Source organism: Beta vulgaris, chromosome 3, assembly GCF_026745355.1.
Source record: "Beta vulgaris subsp. vulgaris cultivar EL10 chromosome 3, EL10.2, whole genome shotgun sequence".
In the NCBI taxonomy this organism is placed as follows: Eukaryota; Viridiplantae; Streptophyta; class Magnoliopsida; order Caryophyllales; family Amaranthaceae; genus Beta; species Beta vulgaris.
In genome coordinates this window covers 47,665,764-47,687,599 of record NC_079204.1, presented here as the reverse complement: position 1 = coordinate 47,687,599, position 21,836 = coordinate 47,665,764, and the positions used below count along the sequence as shown (strand labels likewise).

At 35.9% G+C, this 21,836-nt stretch overlaps 1 protein-coding gene across 2 annotated transcripts; it reads right to left on the bottom strand.

Moving 5' to 3' along the window:
- Positions 1-279: 279 nt before the first annotated feature.
- LOC104889192 (uncharacterized) lies at positions 280-21,506 on the bottom strand. Of its 2 annotated transcripts, none has more exons than XM_010674347.4 (18): positions 21,212-21,506; positions 20,918-21,110; positions 19,611-19,773; positions 19,280-19,416; positions 18,997-19,100; positions 17,684-17,779; positions 16,295-16,388; positions 11,382-11,502; positions 11,090-11,280; positions 8,523-8,614; positions 8,389-8,444; positions 8,196-8,285; positions 8,007-8,106; positions 5,288-5,392; positions 5,121-5,190; positions 1,848-2,011; positions 990-1,044; positions 280-731 (listed from the first exon to the last, which is right to left on the bottom strand). In XM_010674347.4, exons 1-18 carry the CDS (start codon positions 21,212-21,214, stop codon positions 679-681), a joined length of 1,887 nt encoding a protein of 628 aa, XP_010672649.2. In that variant the 5' UTR covers positions 21,215-21,506; the 3' UTR covers positions 280-678. The 2 variants fall into 2 exon arrangements, with proteins under 2 accessions (XP_010672649.2, XP_010672647.2); XM_010674345.4 differs by having other exon boundaries at positions 5,121-5,193; positions 21,212-21,505.
- Positions 21,507-21,836: the final 330 nt, after the last annotated feature.

The window sequence follows — 21,836 nt, the reverse complement described above, 5'->3', positions numbered from 1 at the left end:
CAAATATGTCCTCTCAACCTCATCTATTGTTGTAATTATATTAGAGCATATTGATGCACCTTGAATTACCTAGACCGCATCAATAAGCCCATTAGAAACGACTACAAAACAATGTTATTCTACTAGTGCTTGCAATAATGTGTGTGCACTCCATTTATAATTTAAATTGCACACTTAAGATTTCCAAGATCTGTGAGCTAGCATATCATCTCTCCATCTTCGAGGTAGAGGAGAGAAAAAAAAAGCGCTACAATGACCCTAACACCGCACAACGAAGAGTTTATCGAATTTACACCTTGCAATGATGAGTATATTAAATGAAATTCAGAATGCAACCAAATCCAATGTAATAACAGTCTCTTCCTTTTCTCCCCTCAACATGTGTTCCTTAGACTTAAAAAAAGAAAAAATGTTCAAACAACCTCCTGAGTCCTGAAGCTATTTCATAAGATTTGAAATCCTACAGCCAAAGATTGAAAAGTGACAGCCATATTGAAATAGCCCTAAAGACTAAGGTCAACTTTTCTCTACAAAATTGAAGCGGGTCAACTTCCCAGCAAATGTACATGATTTACAATACGGAGGTGTATCCACAGAAGCTTTAATAGCTCGGTGATTAGAGGCCACGGCAGAAACACCTAGAAGTTGGGAGCTTAAGATAAACATGATAACACCAATTCACACGACTACATCTCTGACAGCGGGAAATCGGTTGGCCCACCGGCTAAAACCTGCAATAGGAAGTGCTGTCAAATACATACTCAATTCTGTGCCAAAACATACTTAAGGTATACATAATGCAATTTCCCTAGAAAATATACTCAGACATCAGGATTTTATTTTCCTTTACTGAGGGAAAAACACAACACGCTACATCATCAATCAGAATTCGAAGAAAGAACAAGGAGAAAAAAAGCTACAATAAGTCAAATGTAATTCACTGACTGCAATACTATCTCAACTACAAGTATCGGAGAAGCTCGACAGACCTGCAGCTATAATCTGATGAAGATCCTCATCTGAATTGGCATTGTGGTACGTTTTCTGTGAAAGTTAGAGCAAGGAGTGATATATTAGTGGATCTCAAAATCTCAGAAAAAGCCAAGAAAAAATTCAGGAAAAGGAGGAAACTATGAGTGATGTTCTGTTAGTGTAGATACAGACAGAAGTGATTTGTTTTAACTAGAAAGTATCTTCCCCAATAACATCACAGCAACAAAGACATGCACAACTCTTCCCCTAATAAACCCACAGGCCACAGCATCAAAACTCATGTCCAACTCTTAAGAGAAATGTTTAACCCCTCCCAACAGGAAACAGACAGTCTTAAATGCAAGATTGCACTCCAAGAATTTTTGATATTAAACTACTAATAACCAGACAAGCTCGGGCATTCGTACAAGCTATATCATATCTGAAAGCAGAATACTTAACATACGACGCCTTCTCTCTCTATTCACAACAGTGCCACTATGTTGACTTCACAAGTACACTACTCAGGCCGAGCATAGATTATATAATACAGCGGGAATCACTTGAAACTGACTTGGTGTTATACTTCTTGAGGAACTTTCAGATCAACAGTGTCCCGATGCCTGAAAGAGGTTCCCACTTAGGAGTCAGGACGCCTGAACGGGCAGAGGGGATCGGATGAATACACCTTACTTCTACAATCATAGAGAGGCTACTTATAGTAGATTGTCAAACATAAACTCTATTACCAATTGTCAAATAGAGAGGCTATTTATAGTACACGTGTAGGGCAATGAGAACCAACAATGTTTATTTTCATATTTACATGTTTCACCATACAATGCTTGCAATTGTAGAATGCAAAAACTTTTTACCTGTGTTCCTATAGTCAAGCTTCTTGCAATGAGAAGAGATAATCTAGAGATAGTGCCTATATCAATCTCTGGACATCTCAGCAGGGCCTTCTGTGAAGTATTGTCAAATATAAGTGAACAAATGCTTGATGCCATCATGATCACAGTTGAATCACTCGTTCGTGCTGCCCACCACAAACATATTAGGCTTATAAGAATACACAGTGGCTGAGCACATTCAGTGTTAAGAACTGATTTGTAGCAAGTATCTATCGCATCTTAAATGTGAATCAGAACAACTTGCATCTTTTTAATTTTCTATCTTGCTAAATTCAAACAACGTTGCACCCACATGCCAAAGGGGTTAGGCAGAGAGAACACTGGTTCACTGGCAGAACCCAACCAGTAAAAAACCCTCTCTCCCATGAGCTTCAAAATGATAAAGATAGATGGATCTAAATTAGGACTGCTGATCAATGATTTTTGGGATATCTCCATTCCTGAACCATGCTTCTCCAGCATTTACATATCGATATCATCGGCACAAATAACCCGAGCTTGTCAGTAACTTATCATTTTCAGGTCACATTTCTTCACTTTCTAGGGCTATTTTGGATTGCATCATTTCAAACAATTTGTGTGTCATTCAAGTCAGAATCAGATTCAGGTAACATACAGGTTCAGATATACTCTGAGTTTGTGCTACTTCCAGTCAAGTTGTATATGGGTCAGCTTATGCCATGCTTATATGAATCAGGTCAGGACGTCAGATCAATGTTTAAGATGGTAAAAGTTTGGGGGGGGGGGGAATATATGATTCGTGAATTTTCTCTCCTCAGGTTTGAGTTTTATTCAGCATAGAACTCAAATCAAGAGATATTGGGATCACATTTTAAAAGAGGCCTGATAGCAAAATCGAGTTTCGTGTAATCCTGTACGGCTGTACTGGTAAAAAAATTTCAATCTACATATGTGCAAATAGCATATATATCCATCTTTGTTCTTCAAGTCATAGAAGTATCTTCTATGATTAAAAATTTCAAATTATAATTGTTCATTTCCCAAATTAGTTATTATACAACTTCTCAGTTGTTTCTGTTCTTTTTATTTGTTCTACATTCTTTATTATGGCCTCCAATATACACCTTTGGGCTTTGAGGCTTTGACCATTAATGTATTTACTTACACACAAGGAAGATACTCCCTCCGTTTCATTTTAATAGTTGCACTTCACCTTTTCACGCTTGCCAAGGTAAATGTTTGAACATGAATACCTCTAGATTTGCATTTGTAAAAATTATAAAAAGTTGATATTCTAAAAGTACTTATCAAGACGAATCAAACAAGATCCCACATGACTATATATTTCCATACCCATTAATCACAAATGATAGTCAAGCATAAATTTTATGAATAGTGCCAAAACTCAAGGTGTAACCATTAAAACAAAACAGAGGGAGTATATTTAAAAAAACATATTTGGAATTAACATATCAAAATAAATCTAGCATAACACACATGATATTAGTAAATAAATGTGGCCAATTATAAAGTTTGACCTTGAATAAAGAGGTAAACAAAGAAAAATGAAAGTGTATATAATGTTATTCTGTTTTAATCTAGATGTCAAGAACTCAAAATTCTGCACATAGTAAGAATGAGGATAACAAATAAAATCATAAAAAGAAAATAAGTACAAATTGTGAGTTACTTAGCTCAATATTGGTTTAGATCTCTAGTTTGCCTCAGTTCTAATTAAGATGATATATATTTAGGTTTGTAATTGATTTTGGTCATTTAGGATATGGGCTTCACTAGGATTGCCTCAAGGTCAAATTTGGTTCGACTCAAATTATTTCAGGATTTAAATTAAAAAAAGGCTCATCATAGGTTAGATCAGGCCTGGTTTGTGACTTGAGTGGTTTCAGTTATTAGGTTCAGTGATTGGGCTATTTCAGGTTTCAGTAATAAGGTCGAGACTCCAAGTCAACTTTGTCATGTGAAATATAAAATTGTGACATACTATGGCCACAAACTGATGCCAGGTGTCCCAAGTCCCAACTATGGCTGCAAATTTTCAAAGGCCTCAAGCCCTCAACTATCAATTATCCAGCGGAAGTCCAGACATTTGGAGGTATTGTTTTCCACTGGACCCGTATTGCTTGCAACCAGTTGAGCGAGTTAAAATTTGCTTGTGGGCCCATTCTGCATCTTATCATCTTATTCTTCCAAAAGCTAAACCACCACGGCACCACCGTTAGGTTATCCTATGTGATTTTCTAAACTTCCCCTACCCCATCCAAAGGTGCACTTCACCTAGTCTCCGACCGGAGGACAACTAAACAAGAACATATTTATCTTTCTTGGCTGGTTATTGAACGGAATTTTTTTTGGGCTGATTGCACTTTCACAAACCAACGCGTAAACTAAAACTGCCAAAACAGGTAATACTCATATTGATAAATACTACTCCGTACTAGAGATTAGAGAAAAGACCATTCTTACATGGAACACATAACATTCCGAAACGTGGTACGGAAATGGGAGCGCGGAACGCAGCCGCGTCCCCTGGAACGTGGCCACGTACCACGTTCCCGGTATCTATGGAAAAGACAGTAATCATCTTTTTTTTATGGGCAGTAATCATCTTTTCTACTGTACCAAGACAAGAAATCTTTATCATTCTTCAAACACAACAGAAATAACGGAATTGGAGGCGATTCACTCTTTCCTGCCCCTTTTCCAGTGTTTCTCTCTTCTTCGGCAATTATTATTATCAAATTACTCCCTCCATCCCTCAATAGACTTCCATCTCTGATTTTGGCATTATTCATAAGTAAAGAAAATCTTCCAGATTTAAGTCCAATATATAAGAAAAAACATAGCCACGTGTGGTCGTGTTTGATTCTCTCATTGTGTACATTACGAAAATCAAGCGTTTATAATATTTACGAATATGTAATTGAAGATATTAATGATACAAAAGGTGCATTGGCAAACGTATAAAAGGAGAAGTGGGAAGTCTAATGGGGGACGAAGGGAGTATTATTTTGCTTGTTTTTCTTCAAATTATTATTTTGCTTGTCTTCAAATTATAATTGGAGTGATTAAGGTTAACTGCAGGCATTTAATATGGACATATTCAGGACTTTCCAACGAAAAAACAAAGTCAAGCTCAGCATCCTATTCCTAATTTAGGACATCATACAAAAGGAGCAATATATAGGTGTTCTCAGACATACAAAAATCAAATTACCAATGACAATAAGAGAATCCGACTTCCAAAATCAGTACCTGTCCAGTAGGCCAATGCCTTCAAGACATGGAGAAACACAGATTCATCCAGCTGAACTTCGATGTGCTCCTTCTAGAGGGCAAGCCAGGTCAAAAAAGAAACCACAAATAAGTACCTTCAATGTAAAATCTTGGATAAAGATCTGATTATGGTGTTCCCTTCTAACCTTCAACAAGAAGTTTAACACTGTATCACAAGCTAATAACACTGTCTCGTTATCCTGAACGATATCGGGTTCTTTACTGACTAGTTGTACAAGACACTCCATGACCTGCTTGGAACAAAAAAATATGACAGCATAAATTTGTTTAGCTGACAGCCTGACACATTTTTTTTTGTCACAATATAGTAATTTAACAGCAATCAATAAGCTCTCAGCTATAGATCAACCAAACGGCGAGGCAAGGAAACCGGAAAAAATTATAAGAGGGAGAGAGAAAGGGAATGAAGAAAATGAAAAGGAAATGTATTGAACTCTCCAATGGGAGCAAGATGTACATGCACATTGCTACCACAAGTTAACTAAAAGGGGTTATAACAACCTATGAAGCACCGAAAATGACTGATGTTTCAGAAACAAAAAAGTTCATGAAATGAGGAAACCTATGGCCTCAGCCATAACCTGGAGTCAATAGCACCGGCACGATTGAGGTTTCAGGAACAAAACGTTTAAAAAACCGGAAAGCGTCATGTACTAGAGGCTTTTGTGCTTTATAGATAACCAATATAACATTAACTCTTTGTTTCTATAGCTATGGTGGAGGGAAAAGAAGGGGATCGAAGGAGAGAGGAGGAGAGAATAGTGAACTTGCTTTTTCCTTCCAAATCTTTCCAACACTGGCAGTTTTTGGTTTGTTAAGAGAGGAGGGGAAAGGGATCCTTCCAATTCCCTTCCCTTCCCTTCCCCCGTGTTGTATCCAAACAAGAAAAAATGTTTCTCTCCCTTTCCCTTCTCTTTCTTTCCCTCTGAATTCCCCTATCCAAACATACTGTCAAGATTGAAAGATCAGCTGCCATGTCACTACCTAGAAGGGTCAGGGATGCTCCTTCCCTATGTTGCAATGTCAACTGATAGTTAATGGAAAAAAGATTTTGACAAAAATTATTCAATTGTGCAAAAATCAAAATTATGTGGCTGAGGAACAATAACCCCAATTGATTAAAAAAAATAAAATTAAAACTACGAGTTCTCGTATTAGTCTCTCTCACAAGTTCTGCCATCAAAGAATATGTATGTTTCTAATTCTTTGTCTTACGTCGGTTTTCAGAATGAGCAAGGCACAGCCTACTAATATGATGCCAACTTGCACAACTTTGACTTATTTTAACCTTATAAGAGTACCCATAGATGAATGTTGTACTACATTTCTACTGTTTTTATTTTGCTAATGGATTAAGCAAATTAACCATTGATATTAGACAATGCCTGTATCCTAACTTGCGAATTTAGCTGCCAGAGAACTCCCCTTGGCTTGACTTCTCTAGTTGACTTTCCTTTCTCTTGTTGAACTAGGTTAGTAGGCCCTTAACTCCCAGACCTGAAAGCTCACCCGCTTCCTTACTCACTGGCACTGAAACTAGATCCCTTGCCAACTTCATATAAAAACCCCGGAAACCCCACCTCCAGGCTCCAACTCAATCTCCAGGGAATGAAACTGGCCCTATTAATACTGGGTCTAGCGGAACTGGCACTGACTACTCCTATCGGCACTATACTATACCAAAAGAGAAAGATGAAGAATGGCTTGAAAGAGACAGGGACTGGAACTCAAACTCGATTGGCTGCCCTGAGATTAGATTCTTAGAGTGTATTGCAGGGAAGAAGAAACGAGTAGGATGGAAATAGACTAACTTCTTGCTCAATAACTCGCTTGCCCGAATCGAAATCAAGATTGGGACCTGAATGAAGTAGTAAAACGAAGAAGGTCAACCAAGCGTACTAATGTGGCTGTGGGCATTTCTTCTGAAAGCCTTTCTTATATGCTTTCTTATGCCTTTGGAGTGCCTAAAGACAAATGAACGAAGTGTCCCAAAATGGTAAGGGACACGAGTGAACAGATTCAAGGGAGAGTTGAAACCGCTTACCCTCCCTTTATTGAACGTCATAGCCGATATGATGATAGGAAGTGTTACATAAAAAAAAAAGTTTCAAGGGCTGGTGAAGGAAACAAAAACTTAGCTAGCTGAAGCACATTGCAACCTATTTAATGCGAGAAATAAAACCTTTGGCACCCATCAAATCTTCTAGATACTCTCAATAACAAAAAATCAAGATCCCATAAACTTCTTACATAGGAAGAGTCACCGACAGGCTACACAAACCCCCAAGGAAGACAAGCATCAAGAAAACATGTCTAGAATTAAGAAATCCATATTGAACATGATGACATTATAATTAGCCCCCAATTAATTCAAAAATCTATAGCGAAAACATTTTGAAATTTCTCTACACCCATTAGTGCGTATTTTCGTTTATAATGAAGTCATCCTATACACGAAATGCACCCAGGGTGGTAATATGAAGTCCCGTTGGGTGAATTAGATGAAATCAATACAAGTTTTAAAAGGACAAGTCAAGCAATCATTCGAGAGATATATGGCCATACCATCTACACTCTAAACCCAACAAAAACTGAACACCCCCACACTACTGTACCACCTGCCTAAAATTATTAACTGAAAAAAAGGGATTTTTCCCAATTGCTTTCACTTCAATTTCTAAACAGTTTCACCGATTCTACAATTTGTCCATTGACTATTATAGGATTAATGGATTTCTAAATAATAATTTCTTTATAAAAGATACATCAAAATGCAATTTCATTTATTGAAAAATTAGCTGATCATATACTGATAACATAATGATATTAAGGGAAGAAACTTACAGCTTTATAAGCTCCAGAAGAAGCCAGAAACTGAACTTCTTTAATACTCATTGTTCTTTGGCAGAGCATCGGAAGCAAGAAGCATCTACAAAGGAAAGGTCTGCCACGAGAAAACATATCAAACAAGCAAGTAACCTCAGTCAGAAAAGCCATTAACCTTTCTTGTACACTTACTAAGTTCAAACTTACCTTGATTCGTCTTCACCTTCGACTGAAAGCATATATTCTAAAAGTTCTTTGACCAGCGTACCACTAGCAAGGGGCGCCTCTGCCAGGTAACTGAGACAAAATGTATATCAAAAGCAATTTCAAAAGGGGTAATAGCGCTGAATGCTGATAGTTTTTATTTCGAAGATGAAGAAGAAAAGATAAACAGGCATACCTTCCGACCAGTCGTATGGAAGCAAGAAGATCATTTCCCTTCCTTTGTCCAGTATCCTTCATTATATTTATTTTAAGTAAATGGCTGAGAATCATTTAATACTTAATAGCATCACAATAACAATACATTATTACCTTTGCTTCCTTTAGGTACTCAAGGACTACTTCAACTGTCTCATTAATCCCACAAATTATCTTTGTGACTGTACCTTGACTAAAGATACTCCCTGCAGTTGCAGAAAAAACTTTGTCAGTGTCTTTTCTTTATTATTCAAAACAGAGTCTTGTACCAGCCAAACCGAAAAAAAAGGGGGTTCTACCACATAAAGACACAAGTAATCATTCATCTTTAACTTTCAAGCTAGCGAGGCAGAAAAGTCCACTAAAAAATTAAGCACGTTTGGTAAGCGGTTATAAATGATGGTAATGGTAATAAGCTACGTTACTTGGGATGAGGTACTACTGTCGATCACAGGAGCATTTCCAAGTGTATGATTTGACTAAACATGTTATTAGTCCAAGATAAAGTGTCAAGTGTCTATACCTATGTCGGAATATTGAAGATCCAACATGGGTGCTTGAGGTGAAACGAAATAATAGCTAATAATTGCATATTCCAAAACCTCCAAGGCAAGTATCAAGTTAATGTCCATGGTAATGCAACTTCATTCCCAAGCATGTGTTCTAACAAATTTCCATTGCCATCCATAACCAGTTTAATGGTAATAACAAATTATGAAGAATTATATACTAACCTCCGTTCCTAAATAAGTGCAACCATTTGACTTTTACGCTTACCAATGCACAACTTTGACCATTAATATTTCTAATTATTTATTTGTAGATGTTAAAGTTGGTATTATGAAAATATTCATTAAAAAAAATCCAACATTTTATTGGATCATTTTTATTTTTATATATTAGTAACAAAAATACAGTCAAAGTAAGGTGTGTAAATAGTGCAAAAGTCAAAATGTTGCACTTAAAAAAAACACAGGAAGTATATGAGAGTTCGACAAGCATTAAGGGTTTGTTCTCTTCGGCATAAGACAATGGAACTAAATTGGACTGAACTGAATTGAAATGAATAGTGATATGTGAGAATAAAAGTATTGTTGAACTGAACTGAAAATATGTTGGGGAGAACAGGCCCTAAGATGAACCTTTCTAACTAAATTACTAGACCCATTAAATCACTTATTACTACCTACCAAATGGGCCATTAAGTTAAGTAACACTCCACATTTAGCCAGGCAGAAATTACAATCCAAATTGAACAACTACAGAAACAGCAGATCCAGATTAGAACAAATAAAGAAACAGCAGGATATTGCAATAAAAAGTTGCCACAAAAAAATATATATAGCATGAGCATACAATCTTCAAATATCAAGTTTTACAAACCATACATCATTGAAGCAGGAAAGCAGGGGAACGGGTATCTATAGGTCATGCAAGGAGTATCCACGACATCAGCAGTAAAAAAAAAGTGACCCTCTGGCTTCTGACAAATGTCAAGGTACAATCAAATGCTGAAATTGTGGGAGTGTTCATTGTTCAGCACATGCCAATTTACAATTATTTCAGACAGCACTTTCGTCTAAAATCTTTCAGAAAACTAAAACCCTGAGAAGTTGGAAGTATAAAACGGAATGCATATAGATTATAGATGCAAGAAACTAAAATTTCACCCTGATTAGCAATTAATTACATGCTCTGCACATTGTACTACGAAAATAGCAGCTGAAGTTCATATAACATCTCCTTCATTCTAAATAATTCCTACAAAGAGAAAGGGCACGACTCTTAGGATATGTAGACAGAGTAAGTTATGTATCACAAGATAGATGGTAAGATCCCCAAACATATAAAATTGTGGTCACCAGTCACCAGTACATACCTTAACATTACATAACTATTTAGGCGTACTTTTAATTTTGAAAGGTGTCCAGAAGTCGTATGTAGCAAGTAATGTAAAATTCCATTTTAGGGAACTAGGGAAGTGTAGCAAGTAAAAACAAAGGGAGTATATGCCAATTAAATCAGAGACCAACTCGCAACTGGCTGATATTACATTTTTCATAAAGGAATTAAATTGTTATTTCCCCTACTTATCTCTCTCTACGCCTACACTAAATAAAATAGAAGTTTTATTATTTTTCTAGAAAGGCAAATTGAAGGGCACGCAACCACAGCGACCTGTAGGAGACTTGGCTAGAAATTACTACAGATGTCGGCGATGTGATGAATCTGCTCATTTTGACTCACAGAAGAAAACCCCCAATGTATAACAATTAAATAAGCTGAATTTCACATCTAATTTGCAGATTTAGGGTTCGAACATTCAAACCCTAGATCTGGAAATTATTATGATTGTGACAAGTTTGATGGCTTTCGAATCTACATTATGTTGTCAGAGAATGACGCTAAAGGATCGGGTGGACTAATTTGAACGATTCAGGTAGCGCACCATAGCGAATTGGTGCACTAGGGAACTGCGATTTGGTGCGAGCGAATTGAAACGTGGTTGGATGAGCGATTTATGTACACTGGTTTATATTCTAATTTGAAGTGTCAAAAGCCTCATACTGTACATAGATGTCAAATGCAGACACTCAGGAAGTCTTGTAAAAAAAAAAACAATTCCTTCTTAACAGCAGAAATAAAGTTGAAATGGTGCCTTGTACAGGAAAAACAATTACCTTCATCTTCACTATGATTTGAGATAAGTTTGATGACATTTTCTACCAACGAAAACGCAATGGCCAAATTTCGATTCTTTAGAGGGAAGGCCTCAGACTTTGATGTACCTACTGCATGTCTAAAGTAAGCCAGCTCATTGAGCAAAACAGCAATCTCAACCCTAGATGACTCCAGAACAAGTAGCCAGCACCTGAGAAATACAGAAGAAAGATAGGGGGAAAATTTATTTATGGGAAGTGTAACAATTTGTATTGGATAAATTGAGAACCAGGAATCATATGTGTTGCTTACCTGTCTGATGGAAAAGACTTGTGCAGGTCTGGGACATCCAACTGACCAATCAGCCAACCTTCTCCCAGCAAAGATAGCATTGCCTCAGCCACAATTAGAGCCTGAATCTTCTGTTCTGGAGCTGCTTGGAGAGCAACCAAACATCAGCATTAAGCTCACATTGGAGCAAAGATATAGAAGGCATGAACAAAATGATTTCATCAATGATTCAGTCCTTGCCTCAATGCATACTCATTCAGCATTTATTTCAACTCCTCAAAAAAGCTGTGTTCAAAATTGACATTTCCCAAATAAAAAAGATGCCATAACACATTATAACAAGATTGATTCACCATAATTAGCACAATGAGAAGAATTGCACAGATTAGATCTAGGAAACACCGTAAACATATAATTTCCAGAGTTCTTACACTTGAATTAGCCATACTTGCTCAATAATCTTCTACCATCCATCACAACTTAATCAGAAGTACATCCTACCTAGGCAAGCCTACTCCACAAGGATGGCAATGGTTCAAATAAAAGATTTGCCAACAGCTAATCATAAACTTACAAGCATAGAAATGCAATGTTGTCGTACATAACAAAATCAACAAGAGAAAATGCATAACCCTATACTTAAAGAGAAGGTTGTCTGCAGACATGACACACGGCACCTTCTAGTTTCTTTTGTTACTTGGACTATGAGATATGGATCAGAAGAAGATGCTGGCCCAGATATCCAATATCCCAATCCTTGCAATGAATGATTTGGATACTAGAACAGTGTTTGCCAAATGTTGAACCAAATTCTCTCCATTCTTTCCTGTATCCACCTAATGGGGCAGCCTAAAAGATGGCAGATTGGTATACGAAAGTTGCTAAGAATCAAGATTCCCAACAATTTTCTCACTAAAAGGATTAAAAACAATAAAGACTAATCAAATTAGGGAAAGCGATTAATATATGACCGTATTGATCAAAATCAGTGTGAATATCCACCCAGTGCAGCCTATCAGCTTGTGGAGCTCTTCCTAATGGTGTTTCTCTTTCTAACTTTCTGAATGGATCCCGATAAGTACTCCATCACCCACCCCTCCATTACATGACATTTCCTACAGCATTCCACCTTACTTCAACATCTATCTTTCCCCAAAATACCCTTTTCACCTTGCATAACTAGCTCTTATCTACAAGCACAGCTTTACCCTTGCGCCTCCTCACATAAGTGATAAGATTATAGAAGATTTGGATCGATTCTCTGCAAAAGTACAAAGGGGTCATTCAGTTGATGCAACATGATGGAAAATCAATCAAGAAAGAAATTGAATGTTTTTCTTTAATTAAAATAAAAAATAAATCGTTCCTAAAGTGTTTGGTTATTTAACAGAAGATAATAACAAAGGAAACCCTATCCATATTCTTTCTCTCTTCTCCATCTCCCACCACCAACCTCCTCTACCTCCGCCAGTACCCTCCTTGCCTCTGCCAAGCGACTACCACATACCTTCTCGGCCACCACCTTCCCCTCTCACTTTCCCATCTTCCACCAATCACCATCCTCTACTGAAATGCTAACTTTCCCTCTCACCATATTATCCATGAGACATATCGGGAACGAATCTTTGGCGTACCCATATCATTCCCGACCTGTCCCCGGTACGGGAAACGTCGTATGACGGCCGTACCCGTGCTTCATAGGTGTCACTCTCTAAAAACTGATCATCAATTTTAGGATTATCTTGTTTTACCAATCCTACAAGATTTGAAGCATTAATCTCAACCTCCTTTTCTCATTAAACCAATAAATGGCTTGATGAAAATCTGCCTTTGACATCCAGGAGATCCTCATTATCTGGATTCTGGAAGTAGAGACTTAAGTGCATTTTCATAGGGCAGCATATATGATTGAAGCATCAAGCAGGTAATAGCAACAAAACACAGTATTGATACAGACCTCCTTGCTTCAATTTGACATAACTTTTGAGTTTGAACATAATACTCCATGCCCAGAAAAAAAAAAAAAAGAAAAAAAAAACCATAGTTTCCTGGACTCAGCTAGGAGTGTCCAAAATGGGTATGGATCCAAGTGTCCGGTACGGCACTTCCAAAAAATCAGGACACGGGGACTCTGTCCAGAATTTGGACACGGGTACGGGTATGCGAAATTAATATTTTACAATATAAAATTTAATGATTAATATTACTTATAATTCACAAAAATCAGCATCGGTCAGGAGAGAGAAGAGCTTGTAAAAAGGCTGGGTTGAAGAATGAAGACACAAATATGATAGAAAAAAGATAAGGGAGACTAAGGGTATTTTTGACTTTTCGTCTTTAAGAATTAAATATGGATAGTTTAGTTGACTAAGGGTGCGTTCTATTCAACTTATTGGACCTGAACTTATTGGAACTTATCTGAACTGAACTTATTGAACCTGAACTGAACTTATTGGAACTTATTAAACCTGATTGGACCTGATTCAACTTATTGGACCTGATTGAACCTGATTGGAACTTATTGGACCTGATTGAACCTGATTGACCTTATTGGAACTTAATGACCCTGATTGAAACTTATTAGACCTTATTGGACCTGATTGAAACTTATTAGACCTTATTGGACCTGATTGAAACTTATTTGACCTTATTAGACAAAAACATTGACCATGAATAATATAAATATTACCACTAACGTAAATACTACCCCTCAAAATTTTTTAGGAATAATTATTATTATAATTGTCCTTTAAAAATAATGATATTAATTATCTTTTATGATAATTAATTTAACAAAAAAATTACTATTTATATATTTGCCTATAGATAATTTTCATCACTAATATATCTAATAGTGTTGTTTTAATTTTATAAAACACTAGTAGAAAATCAAAAATTAATTTTATAAAATACTAGTAGTTACTAATTTAAGCTGAGCAAAAGGCAGTGAACTTTCATTGTAAAAGGCTTGATTATGGGCCTGATTCTCCTTTTCCTAATCAATGAAAATAAAACCAACTTATCGAAAAAAAATAATACAAGTATAATACTATACATTGTGGTACTTTAATAAAAAATTCTAATAATAACATAATCAGCTAATAGTAATATGAATAATAAAATAATAGACATAATACAAATAAATAATAAAATAATAGACATAATACAAATAAATAATAAAATAATAGACATAATACAAATAAATAATAAAATAATAGACATAATACAAATAAATAATAAAATAATAGACACTAATACAAGTATAATACTATATAATCATTATGTTACTTTAATTAAAATTCTAATAATAACATAATCCGCTAATAGTGATATGAAATTATGAATAACAAAATAGTGGACAATAATACAAATGTTTATTATTATTATTATTTTTTTGAAGGGTAATACAAATGTTTATTAAACATTGACTATTTGGACCTTATTGGACCTTACTAGACCTGATTGGAACTTATTGGACCTTATTAGACCTGATTGGAACTTATTGCACCTGATTGGAACTTATTGCACCTTATTAGACCTTATTGGAACTTATTGCACTTATTAGACCTTATTGTAACTTATCTGAACTTATCTGAACTTATCTGAACTTATTGGACCTGAAACTTAATTTTTTAAGTTGAACAGAACGCACCCTAAGGAAGACAGAAGGAAAAGCTTCTTGGTTCCCTAAAAAAAGAAAAGCTTTTTAGCCCACATTTGCTTATAAGTTAAAAAGTAAAGTTTGGCCCACGTTTCTTTATAATTTAAAAAAAGTACAAAATTTGGCCCACCAACCATACATCTTCTTCGTCTTCCTTTGCATCGTACTACTCACCTTCTTCAACCTCTTTCTTCTACAATTTTCCTCTTACCGTCAACAACCATAAAAATGGATGAAAACAACATCATTGGAATCGCCTCACTAGGGAAGCAAAAAGCCCTAATATTTTTCACCTATTTGTCATGATTCAACAGCAAATTTTCAGATCTTACAACTAGGGTTTAGCGCCGTGTCGGAGTGCAAATTGAAGGATCCGACTCGTATTTCATACCCGAGTCGGTGTCGTGTCGTACCGACCCGGGTATTTGGCGATTTTTGCCGAGTCGAGGTAACTATGAAAAAAACTGAAATCTCCAACCATAGCTTAAGATTCTCTCATAGAAGAGAAGTGATCAACTACCCAGCAAAAGAAGCAGACTTTCAGAAATAGCTTCATCAATGAACATTATAGCCAATACCCAGATTTTAAATAAAAGGAGCATAACTCATTGATAGCAAAAGCTCATCAGAAAAGTTCCTCTCTGCTCAGAACAAATTCAGACAAAACCCCATATAAATGGTTAACGCCGAGAGGAAGATGATGATGGGAAGAAGAGAGAGTGTGTTAACACCATAGAATTCTTGGTCAATGCTGGATATCCTTGGTCATCTCTGGGAAATGCTTGTTAAACGCCGGAAAGTGGCAAGGTTATTTCTCACAATTTTTTTTTTTTTAACTTTGAGGTCTTAATTTGCCTAAAAATATTTAAAAGGTGGTTTCTCGCAAAACATGATGTATAAGAGGTCTGTTTTAACAAAAATTCCTACAGGGAAAGCTAAATTTATTGAACCCCCAACATTTCAAAAAGTTTGGGATCACAGGCCCCCTCTTAAAACCCAGACACGATTCGGCAGTCGGCCCTTGCTTAATATAAATGAAAACCATGCATATGCACATAGAACACATTTATTAAAATAAGCATAGAAGGAAGACTATTATTTAAAAAGGCTTTCAGCATAGAATTTTTGGCTTGTCAACGGATATGCTAGACACTTAAAATTAAATTATCATGTAGGCCAACTAGAGAGTGGGTTTTCCTTGAATAAAGCAGACATTTAAATGGCAGACCTATTCATGAAAAAGTAGATATTATAAGTAGCAAGATAGGCGTACCAACACGATTCTGTAATATATCCATTACACCAGCACGCATATAGGTAGACCAATTATTGTTTGACATTGCTCGGAGTGCATCTTTTAAAGCAACCTAGAATTTTCAAAGGCATCAATCATCATACAGGTTTCAGAATAGTGAATGCATCAATATTCAATATTTGCAGAAAACGAAATCGGATTGAAAAGCATGAATATCATTATAAATGATTGACCACTATGTCTGCATATAGCAACAAACAAAATCTTGATGAGCAAAAAGTAAAAGCCTGCTCATTGGATATACTTCTTCTTGAGATGATTGTGTTTCATGCTATCCACATTAGGCAATTTGCTATACAAGTCCTCAGAACTCTCAAATTTTAGTCAGAGCCAGGAGAGGAGAAGTTTTGGCCAAGGGAGAGTCCTTATGAATCATTCCATATTATTTATGGAGTATGGACTAAGCTTCTCCTACTAGTTTAGTGGAAATCAAGCCCCCATAGATTCTGTCAAAAGTATGATATTGTAGGAAAAGTTTGACTTGAGATATTTTCAATCAGGAGGATGGCAAAGTTGCTAGTTGCCACTCCATAAAATATACTACCTCTTTTCATATTTAATTGGCAAATTATTATTATTGTCGGATTACAATATCAATCTGCCAATTATATCTGGATAGAGAAGTAGCACAGGTATTTTCCTTGAGTATAAAATGATAAAATCCCTAACCAGTAAAATTTAGCAATAACATATGAGTGAGACACGGACATATAGAGAGCCTCACGACTCGAGTCGCCATTTAATGAGCTCTCTTCTGCAAATAAGTATTGTGCTTTATACACATTATGTCACAAGGTTGCAACTTAATTTATTTGCCGACTAATTTATTGTGTGCATGAGTTCAATGCATGCAAGAAGCAAGTATTCCCTCTATTTCTTTTTGGAACCTTTTAATGAGAGGAAATTAGTCAAAGTAGAAAGAATTTTTTAAACACATGGAGTATCATATATCCTTTTGTCCTACAAGTTAAAGAAGAGAGAAGATTTCTAGCAAAGCCCATACAATAGTGTATTAATCAAATTTGAATCTTTGTGTCTGTTTAAGAAGAATATCTCATATCTAGATAAGCCACAGCAGATAATCTTTTTTCACTGCTAGCTTCATTGCCAAACTATGATGCAAAGACATATTGTCATCAGGCCTTAAACTCTTGAGAATTTCATTTTATGTTCAAGTATTGACTAAATAGTCATACCCAGAGAGTTCTAAAGGTACAAATGTCTCCTCCCTACACCATAAAAACTTATGGCCACTACCTTACCGTATGAGGAACCATCAACTTCACAAGCTACTCTAAAAGCAGGAGCAAATTTTGCCTATAAGCATCATAAGGAGATCAAGCATACCGAATGATCCGACGAAAAGATAACACCAATCAGTTGGAGCAAGTCAAATTTCAGAGCATTCTGCAATATTCCAAACTGCCTAGCTATGGAAACAACCTGAAAGATAAAGAGAATTCAGTAAGACTTGGAGCATAAGCTCAACAAGTCTAGATGAACAAGAAAAATTATTAATGCAGGAGCAGGCGCTAGAGTTGCTGACAACAAAATGAAACATTTTTTAGTAAATCAACTGCTAGAGTGGAAATCAGAAACTACCTTACAGCAAAACATTTATGTGAAAAACTGCCTAATGAAATTTTTTTTTTGTAAGATACTACCTTTTAAAGCAAATATGTTGTAAGAAGCTACCTTTGATCGGATTCTAGACATTGACCACTTTTTCCACCATTGACCTTTTCTTGTTCCCTTCATTTTGACCAAAATTTGCCAAGCAACCACATTCTCATACCAATTTTCAAAGGATAACAAAAAATTTGGGTGAAAATGGAGGGAAAAGGAAAAGGCAAAAAAAAAAAAAAAAAAAGTTAACGGCGGAAAAGTATGTCAACAGCTAAAATCCGGCCAAAGGTAGCTTTCTCCAAAATTTGTGCTCTAAAAGTTAGTTTCTACAACATTTTTTTATAATGTATTTTTTCGAAAAAAAAATGTTTATAAGGTAGTTTCTGACAAATTAGGAAACAAGAAACAGTTTCATCACCTTTTTTGTGGGCGCATGTCAGTCAGATTTTAGGGTGAGTTTGAACTATGATTGGTTCCCAAATTTGATATAATGGACATGTTTTGAACTTTTTGGCCATCAAGAAGACATTCTGAATCAGTCTTGGTGGAGACTGTGGAGTGTGGATACAAGTAGTCAAAAATGTGTGGATTCAAACTTTGGCTTGGAAGAGGAACTTTTGAAAGTTTATGGTAAAAGACACTTGATTTTCCAAATATTAGGTAATCTAGATTTCCGAAAGTCGTATCAGTAATTTCCATTCATTGTAAACACAGAAACCTAGCTTAACTACTCCTAGGACGTTTTGGTTACTGAAATTAAGAAAATGATCAAACAAATGAACCTCTTACTCCGAGATACATAACCTTCATTTCCATTCACTTCTAACACAAAATTCATAGAATAGCCTCGATTTTCTGATCTTTAATTTTCTTAGTTTGAGACAGTACAGTTTTGGAAACTGTTTCAGTGAACATAATTTACTTAACCCAATAATACATCAAGTAGATTAAACATCCAAGACTCTTATGGAAATCAATTTGCGGAATGAAACAGCAGAAATAATAAACAGAATGTGTTTTACAAATCAGTTTACCATAGTTGACAGCTCTGACAAATGTCTGCTAACAATGGCATCCAATGAGATTTTACTTATGATAAGCTGGAAAAGTCTCAAGGAAAGCTCCAAAACCTGAGAGCCTGCCAGCAAAGTCCACATTTTAATCAAGCAAAAAGGAAGGCAAGGAGAATCAAATTATCAAACATCTCAACAAGAAGAGAAAATTCACGTAAGATATTTGTCATTGTTTGAGGGAGAAGTCAAGAGTGAAAGACAAGAACCTAAAATTGCAAGCTAAGAAACTATTTTCTTTTCATACCATCTGGTAGAGAAGGCAATTGAGTAGCTAGCAATCTCAGGCCTCCAGATTCAAATAATGTGGCAACTGCACTTTCAGACTTTAATGCTGTGATTAACAAAATTTCATAGCAGTCCTCCAAAAAAGAAGAAGCTGACCTGCATATTGAAATGCAAAAGCAACTAAGTTTGGCGATCTGAATAAAAAGACATCTCAAAGTGAAAGCTTGAGTATAGATATAAAAATTAAGGAAAACAACTGACTAGAAGCTCTGCAGACTCCTGCAATTATTCAAGAGTGTGCAGGAATGCCACTAATCTAAGAAAGATTATCCTAGGGAAAAAAAAGTTACTCTTTCTCCATGACTTCCAGGACTAAAGGGATATTTGATGTCATATCCGCAGATGCCGCTATAGCTGGAACACGACAGAATGCTGCTAGAATTGTGATGCCTAGATGCAAATATGCTTCACGATCATCAGTTTCACGACCAGCTACATTTTCTTTAGCCATACCTACAGCAATAGCATAATAGACTTATCAGAATGGATCTCAAACTTCTATTATACCAAGGTAATTGATCATGCAAGAGACCTAAATCTAACAAATGCCAATCAGAAATCACAGGAAAAAGAACTAATTGGGCAAAAAAAAAAAATCTAATCATCGTACAGCTATTTACAGTTGAATGTTCGAATATCTTGGATGTACTTCAAACAAGCAAGGTAAACATAAAAGCAAGAGATTTTTAAATAGGATCTATATGTAGTCTAATATATAACTCTTGTCAAGCGTTCTAGGTATCAAGGAGACACTGTTATAAAGCTACTATTAGTTTAGCTTAGGACTGCTGTAGAAATATTCAATGACCATTCAGTTGAAGTATCCTGAAGTGGCTTAGTTTTCTTTTTTTATTTGGGAAGTGTTTTTTTGACATTGTCACTTGATTTATTGTCATGATTCAGAAATGGATGCCAAATGTTAGCACCTTTAATCATCAAAAGAGACAACATGCTGCTGTTGTGGTATGTGAATATGTTTCCTTTAATGTTGTTGGCTTCATACAATCAGAAAATTATGTACCCAAACACTAAAGTAGAATTATTAAAACAAAAAAAGAAACAAATGCTTAGAAAAGAAACAAATGCCAATAAATCAAGGAAAACTGGGTTAAAGTAACAACTTTTGTTTATATACAAAAGCATATAGACTGGGAAATTTGCACAAAATGACATGTGCTTGGCTCACAGCATAACATCAAAATATATACCATTACAATTAAGCAAAAACCAAAAAAAAAATCCTATTAATATATAAGTGAGAAGGAAATCAAACCCAAATCATCTGCTCTTTCCATTTATCTAATTATATCATCTTTTAGTTTAATCATAAAAATAATCCAGAATATTCAAGCTAATTTTCCATTTAAGAACATAGTTCAGCTACTTTGTGTGCTGCATAGCTGCTAGTGAGCAAATACACATCAGTGTCACCACTCACCAATGACACCAAAACAGACCCCCTATACCACACCCTAACTCTAATGGTCTATACTCACTAATTTCTATTTGTTCTCCCTCCTTCGGCACGAACCATGCGTGCATTCCAATTTCCAATTAATTAGCAAAACAAACGAACAAGAAGTGGAAATTAGGTTACCGGTGCGCAGAAGTCGGTCGAGGAATCGAACACCGATAGCATTATAGACCTTAAAAATGGAGTCATGATCGTCGTTGTTACAGCATTTGGTAACCAATAAAAGGCCAGCAAGACGTTGTTCATCTCTCTCTCCTTGGAGTAGCTTCAAGCAATCATCTAACGCAGGGATTTTTTGCTCATCGTTCTGTGCAGCCTGCAAAAATCACATTGATGAAAGATGAATTGATGAATAATTTGTTGAACAAGGATTATTTTCTGTCTTTTGGTAGGAAGAGGCGAAGAGAGGGGAATTACCATGGAAATTGAACGAAGATGTTGTGTTGTTAGACAGTGCTGCTGTCTGCTTAGAGTAAAGCGAAAGCGATGGAGTGCGAGCGAAAATTGTGTCGAGTGAAGAAAATGGAATTGGAGGATAGTCAACAAAGTGAGATGGTGTCGTAAGAGACAAGCTCCAAGCTCCAAGCTCCAAGCTCCAAGCTCCAAGCTTATTGTAGAAGAAAGGAGAGAGGGAGATGATGGGTGGTGCCGCGGTGGTGTTGTTGGATTTGCCGTGAAAACTTAAAGGGAATTTGCTTTTTTTTTTCTTTTCTTTGTAATTGTTAACTAATTCATCACTAATCATAGTAATTCATTAGGTTTCTTGTAAAAAAAAAGTTTCGCTTAACAATATAAAATTCGTAATATTTAGATATAAAGGTCCGTTCTTTTGGATTAAGAGAAATTAAATTGAACTAAATTAAAGTAAACAAAATTAAACTGAAATTAACTGAACTGAGCTGACCTGGATTAAGAGAAATTGAATTGTAGGGATAAATTGAACTGAACATAATTCCAAGAGAACAGGTAGTGGCGGAGCCACGTGGGGCGGTGGGGGTACAGCCGCATCCCCGGAATGAAAAAAAATTTTGAAGCAATTATT